This window comes from Equus caballus, chromosome 18, assembly GCF_041296265.1.
Source record: "Equus caballus isolate H_3958 breed thoroughbred chromosome 18, TB-T2T, whole genome shotgun sequence".
In the NCBI taxonomy this organism is placed as follows: Eukaryota; Metazoa; Chordata; class Mammalia; order Perissodactyla; family Equidae; genus Equus; species Equus caballus.
Window position 1 is genome coordinate 17,813,452 of NC_091701.1, and position 19,394 is coordinate 17,832,845.

Consider the following 19,394-nt stretch of genomic DNA (forward strand, 5'->3'; position numbering starts at 1 on the left):
AAGATGTTGATTTTAAAGATTACTTAGAGCTCAGATGTGGGATATACAATGAGAAAGTCCTGACAATGATTCCACAGTCCAGTCTTGGCATATATCACAGGAATCAGAGAGAAAGGTAAGGATTGTTCTTAACAACCTACTTCTGCCTTTATTTAGCCTTGGTTTGAAAGAAATTCTGGTGCTTTTTCATTTTCTGGACTACATCCAAAGGTCTAGTTTTCCCCAGGCTTGTGCTCTGAAGTTTAGGGCACAGAGAAGTCAGAGAAGAGCTCGATCATGGCATCCTCACTGACTATATGGGACTCTGGCCCAACTCTGGTCTAAAAAAGAGTGCAGGTTCTCCAACTTCTGTGTGCAAAAGCTGCACCAGGGAAGTTTGTTAAAATTGCCAATTTCCCCACTTCTCATTCTGCTTGAGAAGGGCTGTCTGAGAATCTGCATTTTTAGCAATTGCCCTGCGTCTTTCTGATGCAGAAGGGGCCAGAATCACACCTTGAGAAACACTGGGATAGGGTTTATGTTTTGCTCACTCAGACACTTCTGAGGAATTGGAAATAACCCAAAACTTCCACACAGGTCCATTGCTCTTCCAGCATCGCATCCAAGTTTGGGGGAGCTTTCATCCTCTTCTGGACGCTTCCTGAAGATACTCTTTATAGCACAGCATTCAGAGAACCTAAGGGTGGTGGTTCCTAATCTTGGCTGAAGATTATAACCCCCTGCGGTACTTTAAAAAATTTATGCTCAGGCTCCACTCTAGACCAGAATCAGGTCAGAATCTCTGAGGTGGGGCTCAGCCAGCAGTCTTTTTAAAGCTCCCCAGGTAAGCCCAACATGCAGGCAAGGGTGAGAACCACTTGCCTTGCTAGATCTCAAACTTCACCTGCTCCATCCAGCTCCTCCTGCTTTTCAACGCCTGCCCACCCACCACTCCTTCTGCCCTTTGGTGACTGTGCTGGATGTTCTCCAGGGCCCCAGGGCAGCTCATTTCCTCTGTGAGTTTCCCTTACCTCAATTTTCTGTGATTAACCATTCCCTTCCCTTCTCCCACTAGCTGGGGGCACCTTGAGCTTCCAGCTTCCACCTTGAGTTGACACTCAATAAAGTTGTAGGACAACTCAATCCATCTAAATGCCAGGCAGCAGTTTGAGGAGATGTTATTTTACTTATTTTGTATATCATTATACTTCTCCACATGGGAATAAATTAGTCTTAAAGGACCTGTGGCCAAGGCAATATTGAGAATAAACAGCAATTCTCTGCTGGCCAGCAAACTGTCAAACAGTCAGACAAAGAAACTAGACTCAAACATGAAAACCTCCAATTCTCCAAGCAAAGTCAAGTTTGGGCCTTGGCTTTACCTTTGTACTGCAAGGTAAGGAGATGGGGAGCTAGGTAACAGCAGGGGTGATGGTGAAGTCTCTGTGTGCACTCTTGTGTGCATGTGCATGCCTAGTAAGCCCACGTGCATGTGTATCTATGGATGTGGGTCTGCTTCCTTCTGAACAAACACACTCTTTTTTTGGAACACACAGAGGGAATTTCTGACTCCGAGTCTTTTCCCCAAATCCTCAATATGTTCTTCATTTACAGAAAACAACAATCAGTGCAAAAGGGACTGAAGCACGTTTTAAATTTACATTTTATCCACCTGTGTGTGTTTTATGAAACCCACTAGCAAGGAAATAACTTACATGAGGCCTTACCTTGTTAGTTTGCCTAATTAGTATAAAAAGCCTTGAAAAGAATTTCCAGTTGGCATTATTACTACATTCAACTACCCCTTTGAGAGTGTTCTCTTACAATGCATGGAAATAGATTGTCTACTCGCATGCAATTAGTTACAAAACAACTGGCATGTGTAATCAGGGGCCAGTATTCATGAATACAAAACATTTACACTGCTCAAAGGTGGTTGTTGGTTGCAAATCACCTCTTTGGCAACAGTTCATTTTTGCAATTAAGAACAGAGGGACTCTCCCTGTAAAAATTCTATCTTCAGTGGAAGCTTTATAGGAAATGATTTTGTGGGTGAAAACATGTCTTGCCCAACACATTCTGATGAAATCTTCAGAACGCGGGCCTAAGGAACACATGGAAAACAGACTACGAGTTTCCATAAAGAAATGCTGTAAGTTTTCTAACTGATGGGAAGGGAGGACTTGTGGGAGAATTGTGACAAATGAGAAGTTTCTGTGGTGTGGTTCACATAAATTTGACTTCTGAATAGAGATTACGTCTCATCAGAAATTTCTGTGCAGGAAGTTAAAGCGAACCTTTGCTGATCAATACCTGTCGCCCAAGGGCGATATTCATCCCTTTAAATATCCTTGGATCTATTTGTCTCTCTTGCCCTAAACTTTGATTGGACCAAGAGCCTCGGGAACAGGGGTCAGATGTGCTGAACTGGCCTCATAGACTCTGAGTCATCATTCCCTCTTTATGTCAACTTACTTGAGTTATTCTTTTAACTTTGGACATTGTAAAGATTATTTTGAATCTTTTTAGGTCCTGTAAGGGCAGAGAAATGCAAGCACCATTTTGCTTGAGTAATTAATGCATATGGCTGGAAATAGTAAACCATTAAAATATTAAATAATTAAACAATTTTCTGAGGACATTTTGAGGGTTCTTCAACCCCATAGAAGTAATTGTAACACAAAGTGGTCTGTCTTATGAGGACAGTGGCTCTCAGACTTCGGCGGGCATCAGCCTCACCTGGAGGTCTTGTTGACACACACACTGCCAGGCCCAAACTGAGTCTCTGATTCTGTACGTTTGGGGTAGGACCCGAGAATTTGCATTTCTAACAAGTTCCCAGGTGAAGCTGATGCTGCTGGTCCAGGGATAAGATTTTAAGAACCACTGGTATAGGAAAATACCAAGCACAACTGGAACTCTGAGGACAGAGACCACTTCCAGTGTGAAAGGAGGAGAGAGGTATATGGCGGAGGTGATGATGTCATAACTGGTATTTGAGGCTGTGTTCTTTGTAGCATAATTCATCACCTTATGAGGACAGGGCAGGGAGGGGTGTCAGGAAGAGGGAAGGGGTAAGAAAGAGCAAGAGGAGTGTGTTGGAAAAGGTTTTCCCAATTGTTAGTGAAGAGAAAAAGACTGAAGATATATTGCTAGTTTCCACTGGTACGGTAATGACACCAGGATTAAATGTAGTTTTTCTTATCTGCTTAAAATCTGTCAGCTATATCGTAACAATTCTCAAACTGAATCTACTAGAAGGATATGTGTAAGTTTTAGGGTATTGGGTAGAAGCCTAAAAACATCATCCCATTAAATTAATAACTCCAATCACCAACAAAGTCCCAGATGACAGCTTGTCAGTGAGGTGAATGGCCAGTCCCGCCTGGTTGATATGGTACAGATCGATGGTATAGCCCCCCACAGAGTGAGAGCGAATGGCTGAGAGGGGAACAAGGGCCCTGCACACACTTCAATTTTCCCCTTGCCTCTCAGGATCTCTGAAACGTCCACCATCTTTGCCTTCATCTCTTCATTATCATCAAATAATATTTCTTGAGTTTACTCGTGCATGTGGTCCTGTCTTCTTCCATTCTGTTCAAATTTTCTTCCTCACTTCCCTTTCTCTTCTTGGCTTGTTCTCAATCTACTGATTTTTTCCCTCTGGCTGCCAGCTGTGAACATCATCCCCACCCACTCTATCAAGGATTTGCTTTTTCAGAAATGGCATCCAATTGGAGATGCAGCCTGCTGATCCCAGCCCTTCTCATTCACAGGCTGGAGTCACACTTACTGGAGAGAAGGAATTTATCACACAGTGAAGCATCACCCAACTGTGCCCCAAGAATATTAAACAATAACCAAACGGGATTTTACAGATGCCTGTACACAGAAATAGGGAGGGAAGGGGAGACGGAGGGGGATTGACTGACCCTCCTTCTCTAAGTCCACGTGTTTACACCTTTCTTTGGAGGAGAAATGCTAATGTTCTCTGGAGGCTGGAAACAGACATATACTGAGATCTGATTAAGGGAATCCTAAATAGTACAGCCTCTTAGAGAGAACCCCTCCATTCCCCTTACCTCATCAAGACATCTCTCATACTGTTCCCGCTGATTTTCATTTTCCAAAGCCAATGCTGAGTTCTCTGCCTGCAGTAAGATACAAAAATAATACAAGTAAATCAATGAAATGTTGTGTTGTGTGACAACTTATTCAATACAGTTACTAAATATATCTCCTCAGGATCCAAAACAATCTTTTAGAAGAATCTTTGACAAGTTTGCTCCAAGTACTATTATAAATATCTCAGGGACAACTTCTGTCTTATCAACTTGTTCACAAAAATACATTACCATTTAAAGAAATGCAAAACTTGATATTCTGAACTGGTAGAAAATCAAATCATGGCCTGATGTGAGAGTGTTCTGTAAAAAAGTTTACAATGTTTATTTCATTCTATGAAAATGTAAATGTAAGAAAAGCCTTCATCCACTTCATTAAGCCCTGTCACAGTATCATAACCCAATATTTGTTTAGGCCACAGAAAAGAGTCTCAGTTAAATTCATGAAAGTATAATTCCGAATGCAAACTAAACTTGTTAATCAATGACTTTTGAATATAAGAATATAATGAGAAATTTAAGAATTGAAAAAGCCCCTCGCTCCTCCCTCAACCTTTTTAAAATTACTATTTTTCTGCTCCTCAGAGCCATATGGGTGTCTGAACATTAAATATGTTACTATAGAATACTAGGTTGAATACAGTTGCTAGGTTACTAGTGGAATAATAAGGGGAAAAAAGCAACCAATATAAACACGTTAGGTTTCAGAAGGAGTAGGAAATGGTAGCGTGAGACCCGCCCTCCACATCTGGTGACCTGGGTCCACTTGAGCTGCTGTGGCTCCAACCTGAATCCTGAACTGTGCAAGTTAACTCTCCCACAGCTGCGACAGTGACCCCCGACCCCACTGCCCCAGGCAAATTCGGACCCCTTCACTACAACCCTCCCTGATCTTTGGAAGTCGGGGGATGAAGCTGAAAATCAGTTCTTTCAAAGTATAGTATGAATTTTGGGTGGTACACAGATTAACACTTTTCCTCCAGTTTCTTCCCATAAAGTTTTTTTTTTAAGTTTTTATTTGGAAAAATTTCAAATTTACAGATGATTCACAAGAATAGCATAAAGAACTCCGATATACTCTTTTCTCAGATTCATCAATTATTAACACTGTGCCCCACATGTGCTATCTCATCCTTTCTCTTTCAATTTCTTCCCCACAACTTGAGAGTAAGTTGCAGACATGATGCTCTTTATCCCTAAATACTTCTGTATGTATTTCCTAATAACAAAGACATTGTCTTACACGACCACAGTACAGTTGTCAAATTCAGGAAATATAACATTAATACAATACCACAATCTAATCTTTAGTCCTGATTCCAATTTCATCCATTGTCCCAATAATGTCATTATATCAAATTTTTTCCAGTCCAGAGTCCTATTCAGGATCATGCATTGCATCTATTTGTTATTCATACAAGATCCTTTAATTTGGAACAGTTCTTTTGTCTTTCACGCTGTTGATTTATTTTTCTTTCTTCTTTTTTTTGTAAGAGTAAAAGCCAATCATTTCGTGGAATGTCTCTTAATTTGGATTTCTTTCAAGTTTCCTCTTGCACACTTGGCAGGAAAAACACAAAAGTGATGCTGGGTGCTTCTCAGTGCATCATATCAGAATCGTATCATGTCTGTGTGTCCCATTATTGGACGTGTTAACTTTGATCACTTGGTTAAGGTGAGGTCTGTCAAATCTCTCTAAAGTTACTATTTTTCCTTTTGTAATTAATAAACAAATTGTGGAGAGATACTTTGAGACTATAAAAATATTCCATTCCTCATCAAACTTTGATCTACTTATTTTAGCAACCATTGATGGATCTTGCCTGAATCAATGATTACTTTGGTTGCAAATGGTGATTTCTCACTCCATTATTCTACCTACATTTATGAGTTTGCATTCTATCACAAGGAAGTGCTTTTCCAATTTCGTTATCTAACAGTATCTTATATTATTGAAATTGTTATAAATTATTATTGTCAGTATTTATTTTGATGCTCAAATTGCCCCAGCCTTGGGAAAGTGAAGTCCTTTAAGCTGTGTCTTTTTGACATGTTTTCATCATTTTTAAAACACTTTCTTCCTTTTTGGGCTTAGGGAACTGTTTCAGGTTCATTTTGCTTTTTCTTTGCCCCGTCTCTGAAATTGACCATTTCTCCAAGGAATCCTCTCCCATTTAGTTGGGGAATAATATTTGGAAGCTAAGATCTGGGGGTTAACATGTGCCAATTGCTACTGAGGAGTCATTGCTGATAGTCCCTTTCAGTGGAAGGATCTCTTTCTCTTCCCTCTTCCCCCTCCTCACTACACACACACACACACACACACACACACACATACACACACACCCAACCCCCACAGAATTCTTCCTGTCTTCCCCTTTTAATATTTGTGTCTTCCTTTGTCTACAGTGAGAACACAGGCAGCCAATATCATTATATTTACTTATATCTTTGATCCTACAATGCATACAAAATTGTTACCCTACAAAATATAGCAAGAAGAAGAGTTCACAATTTGATTTTTCTTTAGAATGCAGGTATATAGTGAAAATACCGTTTTCAAAAGTTACTAGATTGGTTCCTCCCTCCTCTTTAGTGTGGTCATGCTATTCATTTGAAATTTAGTTCATTTATTTCTGATAGTATTCAAATTTAATTTCTCCTTTTCTTGTTGGTTTCATTTTATTTTTTGAATATGGAAAACATTAACATGATTCCCAAGGTCAAAATTATACTAAAGGGTACACTCAGGGAGGTGTCACCCCCCTCTCCTACCTGTCTGCCCCATTCCCTTCCACCTCCTGCAGATTCTCTGATAGAGTTGATTGTTCTGTTTTGGTCTTACTTTATCCTTACCATCTAGTTAAATCATGTCCCTTGACTCACTCCTATTACGTATGCAACAAGCAACTTCCTCCCCCTTCCCTTTTCCTGCCAGTTCTCTAGCTGCATTCTTTCTGCTTTATCAGATCATGTCACCTGCACGTGTCCTACTCTTCCATCTTGGTCTTTATCTTTGGTTGAGCCTCCTTAATGGACGATGGCTGGGGAAGTTTGGTCTTATAGTTCTCTTATATTTCTATAGCATCTTAAAGTTTCCCTCTTCTTTTTCCTCTTCACATTCACATCTCCGAATGGCACCCTTCCTTTTCTCTTGTCCCCTTCTCCCCAGAAACACTGCCTCTCTGCGGCAGCCACCTCAAGTGCCATCCACTTTCAAGGCCTGCCCTACAGCCAGAACTGAGGACACCAGTCTCGGCCTGGGGTCAGTATTGAGCACGTGGTGTGGGATCTTCTCACTCTGGGAGTGCTTTCCTCCCACGCTCTGCTCCCACCCTCCCCTGGGACACCCAGGCTTGCAGCGGAGTTCTGTGGGTATTTGCTGTTTGTTTTCCTACTCACAGCAATTTGAAGTTCTAGTGCTGTGTTTTCTGGTAATGCAGAAGGCACGGATTATGTGTGGTTTTATTTCCGCATCTGATGATTTCCTTGTTTTCTTTGGTGGATGTATGAATAGTTTCCGACTTAGGCTGTTCGTTACTTTAATCAACAGTGAAACTCGACTGAAGTGATTGAATCAGGACGGAGCACAAAAGTTGAGGGAATCTGCTGGGTGGAAAGTCTGTTTGGAAGTGTTCTCACCACTGTCAGATCATCTCAACCTAGTCAGAGCTCCACCCAGGATTCAAACTCCTGTTTCTTCTTCAGGTGTCAATTCTAATACTTGGCTTTGACCTCGTTCCTCTGGGCCCAAATCCCTGTTTTAACCACCGCCTTAACACACCTGTCCCTCAGTGGGATCCTGCTGTGTTTTTTCCATTCTCATCATGGACAGACATCTGCCACATAGCCCAATCCTTCTACTCTCATGCTAAACAGCTGTTTGGACTTTTTAAGTATTATCCAATACTTAAAGATTAACAATCCTTAGACTGTTTCTTCTCCAGTCCCCACTCAAACTAAACTGAAAGCCTTTCCTGACTTGTTGCTGTTTCCTTCAGGGATTGCTCTGGCCTGTCACAAAGACCCTTTCCAGTACCTGCAGCTGGTGTAAACTCTCAGTTCCTCAGTTCCTCCCCCGAGGTGGGAGGGCTGGTTCCAGGCTCCAGTTCCATCCCGTTGCAGTTCACTCAGCAATACCAGGTTGCATAACTTTTAGCAAGTCATTTAACCTTGCTGGGTTTTCAGTTCTTTAGTCAATAAACGAAGGGAATAAACTAGTCAATCTACAAAGTGACTTCCAGTTCAAATATTTGGATGCCATAAATCATGAGACACTGATAGAATTCTGATTCTGTAAAGTCATTGTTTTCTTGGGAGAAATTTGGCTTCTTGTGGGGTCTGCTGGTTTTAGTAATGCAACAGACAAAGGATAACGGGAAGAGATAAAGGAGAGAATGGGAATGCCCATTTATGTTGTTTTCACTTTAAATGTCTCAGAAAAAATGTGTAAGGAAATAAAGCTAAAAATGGGAATTTATATGGGTTATCTATATCGTACTCCTTCCCACAATATCACATTGCAATAACACTCCAATCCATTCATTCCGATAATTACCGTCATTACATCATTTACATTACTTGTCTCACTTTTACTGCTCTGACAATCTATTACACACAAGCAAATTAAATACCTAAAGGGTTCTGGTGAAGACATGATAGTCACATTTACAGTTAATGTGTTCAGTTACAGAGACCAGCTTATTTGATGTAATCCTACATATCCCAGGGGACAATGGAGATACTAACAATTATGCCAGGGAAGTTAAAATAATCTTGAACTCATGATTTTCTTTAATCCATTTGCATTTATTATAAATTCAGCATTAACCTGCTACCACCATGAGACAACAGGAACAAAAGAAAAAAAGCCCTTAATTAAATGTGACTTAAAGAAACAGTGAATATTTGTAAAGCAGGGATAGGAAGGGATAAGGCGGAAAGGGAAAGAGAAAAAATCTAGGTGTCACTACTGAGAATTACAGAAATGGTGACATAAGTCTTTTCCACTATAAATATGTCATTAAATCAATCTACCCCAAAGATGTAATTACAGCATTCAAGTAAATGTAGTGGTGGGTCTTCGTGTTCAGCTTTGTCTTCCACAACAATCAAAAACTTTTGCTAGGTTAGTCCCTGATTTAGAAGATTTCCTGCTCGGTGTGGTTCTCTCACGACTCCGAATTACAGGGGTCTAAATATGTTTCTGATTTCATCTCTAATGTCCCCAGATGTCTTTATAAAATTGAAGCACTGGGGCTGGCCCAGTGGCATAGTGATTGAGTTCGCACACTTCACTTTGGTGGCCCGGGGTTTGCAGGTTCGAATCCTGGGTGTGGACCTACGCACCGCTCATCACGCCACGTTGTGGCAGCATCCCCCATACAAAATAGAGGAAGACTGGCACAGATCTTAGCTCAGTGGTAATCCTCTTCAAGCGAAAAGAGGAAGATGGGCAACAGATGTTAGCTCAGGGCCAAGCTTCCTCACCAAGAAAAGAAAAAAATAATTGAAGAGCTTCATAGAGTAAACCCACACAATTTTCGTTTATTGTGGGAAATGGGTCTGAATTAATATATATTTAAAAGGAGCTATGTTTCTCAGAGGTCCTGCTCTATAAACAGAAATGCAGGCCAGAGCTTACAAATGATCGAATGGATGGATGCTTCTAAACCACTGTTCTACAGGAATTCTCTAAGTGCTTATTATGCTTAAAATCTTTTTATACTATAAATTTGCTTAATACAGTTGCTATGGTCTAAATGTTTGTGTCCTCCCAAATTCATATGTTGAAATCCTAATGCCTAACGTGATGGTATTAGGACATGGGGCCTCTGGTAGGGTCTTAGGTCATGAAGGCTGAGCCCTCAAGAATGGGACTACTGTCCTTGTAAAAGAGGCTCTGAGATCTTGCTAGTCCCCTTCCACCACATGAGGAAAGAGTAAGAAGACTCTGGCTAAGAACCAGGAAGAGGGCCCTTACCAGAACTCAACCATGCTGGCACCTTGATCTTGGACTTCCCAGCCTCCAGAACCGAGAGAGATAAATTTCCATTGTTTTTTAAGCCACTGAGTCTGTGGTACCTTAGTATAGCAGCCTGAACGGACTAAGACAACATCCTTTTCCACACACCGAAAGTAGAATAGTTCTACACAAAATAACCTCTCTCTGTATAAAATAACAGCTCCCCTGTAGGCTTTTCACCTTTTATACTCTGTCCCCATTCATCCATGCAAACTTATAAGTTTGCTCCTTGACAGCGTGCGTCATCTCTCTAGTCAGGTCCAGCTCCTGTTTCTCTCATGAAGGTCGGGTTCTCGGTCCCAAGCCTGCACCATTGGTTCTGCTGTTCTAGCATGGACTCTGCTTCCTTTTCCCACTGCCTTTCCAAATTCTACTCCCTTTTGTAGTCTGGCTGAGATCAGAACTTAAAAAACTTAAATGGGGGCATATATTCAGATTTAAAAAAGTAATTTCAGACGTACAGAAAGGTTTTGAAACCATTACAAAGAATTTTCCTATACCTTTCACTCCGACGCCCCTAAGGTTACCTTTTACCACACTTGCTTTATCATTTGCTTTATGTCTACCTATAGTTAGAGATAATTTTTCTAAAAAACATTTGAGAGTAAGATGCAGACATGATACCCCTTTACCTCTTAATACTGTGACGTATATTTCCCAAAAACTACATTTTCTTATGCAACCACCATATAGTTATCACATTCAGGAAATCAACTTTGATATAATAACTAATTCACTCTACAGATTTTGTTCAAATTTTACCAATTATCCCTCTAATGTCTTTATCTAGTCCAGGACCAATCCAGGTTTCCATAGCTGCATTTAATTACCATTCCTCTTTAGTCTCCTGTATCCTGTGGGAAGTTACTTTGAGACTATGTAAATATCCAAAGTCTTTGAGATTGTGCAAACATCCACACTTTTGTTCATTAATTTTAGCATCCATTAATAATGTCTTGCCTAAAATAATTATTACAGTGTTGGTTATCAAATAGTGATTGTTTTAAATTCCACTATTCCTCCTCCATTGACTAGTTTGAACTCTATTATAAGGCAAGGCCATACATACATAAGAACTTTTACCTATATGCTCCCAGTGGTGGTGATACACAAACATGTGGATACATTCCGATGTATCTTCTTTGATAATATCTTAAAGACAAATTAAATAAGTGATAAACAATTTTTACTCTTTGCATATTTCAATACAAATCTGATTTACGGTTTCTAAGTTTCCAAACAAAAAAACCAGTTTACAGCACCTGACACATTTTGACAACTGGCAGAATATTTAAAGTTTCTACTTCTCTACACTGAACTGAGCAGAATGGGACATTTAGTTTTTGCTCATCACTTATAAATGATAATTGCACTAATTACTAGTATTGTCATAGTGGCAGATTAAAGATGATTGCAAATGCTTTGTGACTTATCTCCTTGAATCTGTGTTGGCCTTACTGACTTGCCTGACCAATAGAATGTGACTAAAGTATCATTTCTGAGACTTCGAAGGCCAGCACAAGTAAAAACTTTTTTTACAGCTTTTACCTTGGCCTCTTAGACACTAGATCTTTGGGCCTTGAGCTGCCATATAAAAAGGCTGCTATCTTGGTGGCATAAAGCCCAGGTCCTGTGGAGAGTCCCTGAAGGATGAGATGCTTTGTGGAGAGGGGTAGGCCAAGGAGCACTGAGATGCCAGATATGTGAGTGAAGATGTTGTCTTGAAAACGGATATTTTAGCTCCAGCTGACACCGCATGGCTTGAAGACGAACCACCCAGCAGTGTCCTTCCCAAATTTCTGACCCACAAAATTGTGAGAAAAATAAAATGGCTGTTCAAGCCTCAGTTTTGAGGTAGTTGGTTACACAGCAATGGATAACTAGAATAGACATTATTTAGATGAGCTAGAACATCAATTCTTCCAAGAATGCATCAAATTACTGATCTCTTACTATCCTCCAAGAGCTATGCTAAGGGGTATATAAAGATATACAAAATATTGGGGCTACCACAAAGAAGAAAATAGCCTAGCAGAGGAAACTAATTTCTCACCTTGAAAGCTATAATGCAATAGGATCAGAGCATCACAAAAAAGAAAAAAAAGAAAACCCAAGTAACTTTGGATGAGGTACAAATGATATTCCTTGAGGAGGTGATTTTGATCTTTGACTAAGCCTACTCAATAGGCATTCAAAATAACAAAAGTCCTCATTGGAATGGATGAAAATAATAGTCTAGCTTTGAATAAAATACCAAGGAAATGACATTTGACTTGTATTAGCTATCAGAAATAAATTATCCAACCATGCTAGAATCCTGAGTGTAGACACTGTCAAATTATCATATAAGTGATTCATTTCAGACACCAGCCAATACTCATTGCAGAGGAAATCTTGGGTTCAACAATGATGCAAAAGAACAAACCAATAGTGTGCAAATGAAAGTGGCAGAAGTTGAGCAGGGGTAGAAGGGCGTGGAGGAAAGAAGAAGGCAGAAAGAGGAGGATATCTTCTGAAGAGAGAAAAGAGAGAAAGAAAAGAAAAAGTCCAATTCACAGTAATTAAAAAGGTTGCATCCTGTGGCTTTCCCTGTTGCAATAGCTGGTCTTTTTCTGAATGATATCTTCCCAGCTTGCTGAAAACCCTTCAATTCAGCAAAGGCAGACAGGTCAGAATAAGGTCAGGAAAAAAGTATTTCTCTAAAATTATAGTCTGACCCCAAAGGTGGCAAAGTATGCTTCTTTATGATTGCCAGCCTGAATCGCAGTCGTACAGCACTCTAGTTAAATAACACATTTGCTGAGCACAGTGCCATCCTATCAACTTCAGTCTGTGGGCTAAGGAATTTCAGATTCAGCCTTCCAAGAAAAACACAGAGATCCCCCAAATATCCCTAACTACATTGTAGTCTCTTCTATTTTGAAAGCTGTCTAAAAACATTGTGAGGTGAAAGTACCACGGGAGGTGCCGTGTGCCATCAAATATGCCATCCAAGCCAAGCATGCACATTTTAACCTAGTAGAATGGTAGAAAGCCTGAGTACAAAGGACCCAAGAACTGGACTTGGATATTGAAGCTTTTTCCCTTTATCATTCTCAATTAAAACTTACAGGGGTCTCTGGATCATTTTCTCATGTCTGGTCACTGTAGTGGCCATGTTGGGGGCAGTTGGCTAAAGGGTATTTCCCACTGACTGTATTTAAGAGCTACACTCTGCATACCCGGGCAATGTCTAGGGTTGCTGTGCATCTTGGAGGCAAATTTTGTCATCCTGTAAAATTTCAGGAAATGATTATAAGCTCTGCTCGCCTACCACAGTAATAAACATGGGCACACGCATGCCCATACATGTTCAGACACAGTCAACATGTCCTTGCTCTTGCACTCAACAATGCTTAGCGATGCCCACTAAGTCCAGGCCCAGCACAAGGCAATGGGGACATAAATTAAAATACAATGGCAGCCCTGTCTCCCGGAGTCCAGGATCCCAAACAATGAGAACATGTTATGCAGGGCCTGTCTCCAGGTTCATTTATGAAGAGTTGAACAGAAAACACTTCACAGTGAAACCTCTGCGTACTTCCAGAATTTAAATCCTTGGATGAGGCTTTAGGCCATGGTTTGCAAACTTGAGTATGCGTCAGGATTACTTGGCGTGCTAGTTAGATCGCACATTGTTGGGCACCAAAGCCAGTGTCTAGATTCAGTGTATTTAGGGCAGAGCCTGAGAATGTACATCTTAACAAGTTCCCAGGTGATGCTGATGCTGCTTTTCTGGGGACCACACTTTGAGAACCAGTGTCTCAGATGGGTCAGCTTCACAATGAAGGCAGTCGTCACCCCCTGGCTACCACCTCCTTCGAACTGCTCAGGAGTTTATTACTCCTTCTCTGGAAGTGGGGGTGGTTCCATGTTTGTCAGCTCTACCAGAAAGCCTTCAGGAATCTCTTGAGGAGGAATAGGTGCCTCCTCTCTCTGCTTCCACAACGCTCCATCTGCATATTTCCAGTAGAGCCCCTGCCTTAAGATTTTCACTTCAGACAGGTAAAAACACCGTACAATTTTATACTTTGCTTTCTGTTATTCTGTCTGAGTCTGCTTCTCTCCTACTACATTGGTAATTCTCACTGGGGGGAAACAGTCCCCAAGAGGATGTATCTGTGTGTGTGTGTGTGTGTGTGTGTGTGTGTGTGTGTGTGTGTGTAGAACAGGGGAAAATATGTGTGGTTTGGAAAAATACTATTTAATTTTGCCTTATATCTGGAAAATAATAAAAGGTAATGCGAAAGCATAATACAAACAGAAAGGAAAGCTCGATAATATTCTTGCCTATGGGGATATACAGGAAAGAAATCCGTGTTTGGAGTTGCTAGGCTGTAGGAGAGGTAAGAGGAATATAGCATCCTAGGAGGAAAACATGAGATTGTAACAGGAGGCCACAGTGTGCTTTTTAAATTTCCTTTTTATTTTTATTTTTTATAGTAGAAAGAGACCTGGCCTTTGAAGTCAAGCAAGCGTTTATTTGGATCTCGGCACTGCCTCGCGCCTAACATTACCTCAGGCAAGTCACTTGGACTCTTTGAGGCTGTCTCCGCTTTGGTAAATGGGAGTGATAATAAGTACCCGTCACTCTTTTGGGGTAGAATGAAAAGATGAATGTAAGATATATCTAACCCTCAGCTCAGCCTGTTGTGGGATTCAGTCAATGTCAGTTTCCTTCTGTCCTTTGTGAAACAACTCCCATCTGAAACCTGGGCAGCTCTCCAGGTTTAGCAGAGGGAGGTGGAGTGAGCCAGGATAGAAGTTATCCTGTTGACTTGGGTGGGTGGAGATTTTGTCAAGAGAAGTGTAACCTGGGCCCTCCATACTGGGTATTTTAAACAACCTCACATATGGATCAGCCTCAGGCTCTAGCTCCTTTGATCTGCACTCCCCCTTTTCTTTCCTTCCCCCTCATTTCTCTCTCATCTCCTTATTCCCACTTCCAGGTGTTCAGTTATCAACTGCCCTCTCCGGATAGAAAGCCCTGCTCTCAGAGAGACTCACAACCTCATTCGCATTAAGATTCAAAGCTGATAAATAAAGCACTGAGAGGATTTGCATTTTTAAGAGAGGATTAAGGAGTGAATCTTTAATTGTATCATTTTAGGAGTTAGAAAGTGAGCAAGTTTGCAGGGGTGTAGGATGGTCTGCCACAGGGCATCGCATTTCACCTTGAATTCATACCCTCAGTGATCGCCTCCTCGGCTTTCTTGAAAGGCCTAGAACTTGATGGGGATCATCTCCACCGTGTCTCAGGGTAGCTGAAAAGAACAAGGTGCTCCTCACAGCTCTTCCCAAACTGCACACATGAAATAGTCACCTGTCTGATTTGTGGATGGTGTGGAGCCAGGTGCCTACCTTACACCTCGCAGCCCCTGCCACCCCTCGGTTACAGCACCTGAACGTTGCAGGGCTGGGTGGGTTACTGTCCCCCTGTCCCCTGCTCTTTGAAGGTGACGCCACTGTTTTCCCACACCCTACACTGTGCCTGGAACGTGGAAGGGACCCAGACTGTCTGTAATTGTGACCCTTTCTACACATAGTTCTTGCATCCCAGGGATGTAGACTGCAACTAGGATCAAAAAAAGAAATATTATTTGGTTTAGGGAGACGAACATTCCTGTTTTATGCTTCCAAGATGCTGTATCCTGATTCTACTCAAACTTACTTTGCAAAACCTTGACACTTGCAAAAGCCATAGGTGTGACATTTTAGCAAATCACCTCAGCTGATCCCATTCCCCCCCTCCACCCAAGTGCTATAAACAATAACAGAAAAGTCCAAGTAAACCCTTCCGACTGACGTGGAGTGAAAAGAACAAAGCCACAGGGTAGACACAGGGCAGTCAGTGGCATGTGGCCCTAAAATAAGAGCTGCACACACCAGCCTCCCAGCAGTGGGATCACATTCTCACCGCAGCAGAACAACAAACTCGTCTCTAGAAGGTGCTGGCAAATGTTGGACAAGTGACTCTTTGGGAGAGAAGAGCCCTGCTTCGTGGTCTTCTCCTATACCCATGGTGTAAGTATTCCCACCGTGACTGATTTCGAGCTCCCAAACAGAGTTGGGAGGAGACTCACAGGAGCACAGCCATCATATGGTATTCCCATCATACAGGATATAGAGCTTAGATAATAGTAAAATGCTGGAAAATAATTAGGAAGTGATGAGTTTTGAGTGTGCGTTACCTTTGTCTTTAATTAAACGTAAGTTCACAAAATTTAACTAATAATAATTGCTGTGTTGAACTAGAGGTTCACAAAATTCTTGAAACAGTAACAACTGGCACTCGAAAGCTGGTATGAGCTGGCTTTTCTGCATACCATTGCTCTTATCCCATCATAGAGCTTGAGAATAACTCTCAAATGGTGTAGATGCCCATTTATATCTGCTAATACAAAGGGTTTGCTGATTGTGTTCTGCTTGGGGTTTCATCCAGGAATCTATTTGACCCACTGGTGATCATCAGGCCTCAGCTCAGATGCTGTTCTCAGCTCTGCTCTCTTCCTAATGTCTGTTTACACAATTTGGCTTTGGAAACTCAAGGATAAAGCACCAAAACTATCAGTAGACACACCTACTCCCTCATTAATGAGGTTGCTTCCTTTGTCTCTGCATTTGCTAAACTGCATGAACCTGATCATCACACCCCTTCAACTCTTACCCCATCACTTTATTCCTCTCCTTCCCAGCTGGAAGAGGAAAATTGATCTATTCTGCCTGCAATAGACTGGGCTCAGGAGTCAGACTTGTGTCAATTCAGAGAAGTGAAGATCTGTGTGTCTCACAAGTGTGTGTTCTTAAAGACCAGTACAAACATTCCATTATTCCAAACACTTAATAGTACTGTCAAATAACTCCTATTAAAATTGAAAACCTCAGCAATTTAAAAAATTGCATATTTGACCTCAAGATGTAACAAGTATTTTCCAATCATGGCAGAGCCAAAAATTCAGGTACTCTAAAATTCTTAGCAAAAACAAACATTAAATATATTTACCCCCTCCAGTGTGCTTTCAGAAATACAAAATCTATGACTTTCAAGCAATAGGGGACGACAGTGAATTTTACAGTTGCGGAAGAGTTGCAGAGAAATTTCACAGAACTGAGAAATGTAAAGGGATCTGATCACTTTGTTGAGTACAGAATATTTGTGATATTAACCATCGGTCATTTGAGAAGTTGAACTATACAAATCTTAATTGATTCATGGAACATAATATTAGTTAATACCTTGACCTTATTACCTCATTTAATTGAAGACACCTAGGTCGTATGGGGGTAGATAGCATTAGCTCCATTTTATAGACAAAGAAACTAAAAGAGAGTCTGTCGCTTTTATGTTACAGGGATATATTCTTTGTATACACAGTCGTCATTCCTTAAGTGTTTTGAAAAACACAACATAAAATATAGTCTAAGAAATGTCTAAGAGTCCAAGTGTTTGCTCCCACTCCACCAGGAAGTAGCCAGTTCAGGTGGGGGAACTGACTGGGAATCCATTCAGAAATAGGAATCTCTGACCTCTGGACTATACAGGAATAAACAGGAAACGCAAACCGGGAGGAGGGGGAGAAATAAGTACAGACATTTGTGTTCCAGGAATCATTTTACCAATAGGGGAAGTCACTTAAAAATGTAAGTTAAAACTACAAAGATATACCATGACACATGCACCAGATTGGCAAATGGAACAATTTTCTGTGGTAAGCGTTGCTGAGCATGTGCACCAACAGGAGCTCTCATATGCCACTGCTGGTAGTGTAAAGTAGGACACTCATTTTAGAGCAGTTTGGCTTAACCTACTGAAGGAGAAGATACTCATACCTTCTGGCCCAGCAATGCCATTTCTAGGTACATCCACTATAGACTCCTGTGAACAGGTATACCAGGATGCCTGTACACATGGTTCATAGCAGCTTTGTTCTGACCAGTCCCCAGATGGAAATAACCCAAATGAAGATTAACAGTACAATGAGCAACTTGTAGTCAATTTACATAATGGAATACTGTATGTAAATAAAAAACAATGGAATAGAGCTATATGTATAACATGGATAAATAAGGCAATGATAGCACTGAGTAAGAGAAGCAGAACATATATTTAAAAATATACATGATGTGTGCGTGCACACACACATACAATATCGCAACATGATTCCATGTTACAAAGTTCAAAAACTGGAAATATTGAATTATGTTGTTTAGGGAGACAGACATAGGAAGTAAGACTCTTTTTTTCAAAAAGCAAGGAAATGATTATTACAAAAGTCAGATTAATTATCACTTCTAGTGGCGAGAAAGGAAGCTGTGAGGAACCTATCGGGGTCATTCTAGGCTACTGGTGGTATTTCATCTGTTGACCTAGTGACAGTCACTCAATTTGTTGCTCTATAATTTTGTAACTGTAAATACACATTTTATGCACTTTTCTGTAAACATATTTCACACACAGAAGTAATAGAGCACGAAGCAGGGCTTGCAGGCAAGGGAGTTCTGGATGGGCCTCTGTGTACTGGGGCAGCCCATTTCCACTCTAACAGGGTTATTGGGTGACAACAGAAGAGGGGGTGACGCTAGTTAGGGATAAGGACAGAGAGATGGAAGGAGCCAGATGCTGTGGTGAACGGACATGACCAAATGTGATAAGGAGCGACTGAAGGGGAAGATGGGGAGATGAAAACACATAAGACCGCAGGGATCTTGTCAAGGGGGACCTACCCCTGAAATAAAATGGTGGCCTTGAGGGAATTCAGGACAGATTTATCAGCTCCCAATCAGTTCCTAGATGAGAAGGAGAGCTGAGAACCGGAGACACCATGAAGGTTTATATTCCAGGTCTCTGAGAGGGTGAAAAGGTCTTTAATAGAAATGGAGAGCAAAGTGAGATAAACAGTGTTATGGGAGATTTTTAGAAAAAAGTCTATTGCTTTGCCATGTAATGATTTTTTCCCTTTCCTACAGAGACGACTAAATCACAACCAATGTATAACTCTTGTTCTTAAACAAGGTATGCCAGTAGCCACACTGACCCCTCTCCTGTTTCTTTCCATTGTTTGCATGTTCTCAGGAAATCCTTTTGTTAAGCAATGCTGATGGCTCACTCTATTATCTTTAGGGAAGAATATTGTTCCTTTGCTTAAGAGCTAGCAAGGAAAATGGTATTAAGCTTTAGGGAGACTGTGATTAAATTTAATTATCAAGCATAACCTCTGGCCTTTCCA

The 19,394-nt window shown here is 41.0% G+C and overlaps 1 protein-coding gene across 20 annotated transcripts in view; it reads right to left on the reverse strand.

Moving 5' to 3' along the window:
- NCKAP5 (NCK associated protein 5) overlaps positions 1-19,394 on the reverse strand; it is a 918,003-nt gene that overhangs the window by 191,997 nt on the left and 706,612 nt on the right. For all 20 annotated transcript variants that reach the window (XM_070241812.1, XM_070241809.1, XM_023622814.2 and 17 more), the window contains one exon: positions 4,062-4,130. In XM_070241812.1, the coding sequence (XP_070097913.1) occupies positions 4,062-4,130 (69 nt within the window). The remainder of the gene's footprint in view (positions 1-4,061; positions 4,131-19,394) is intronic.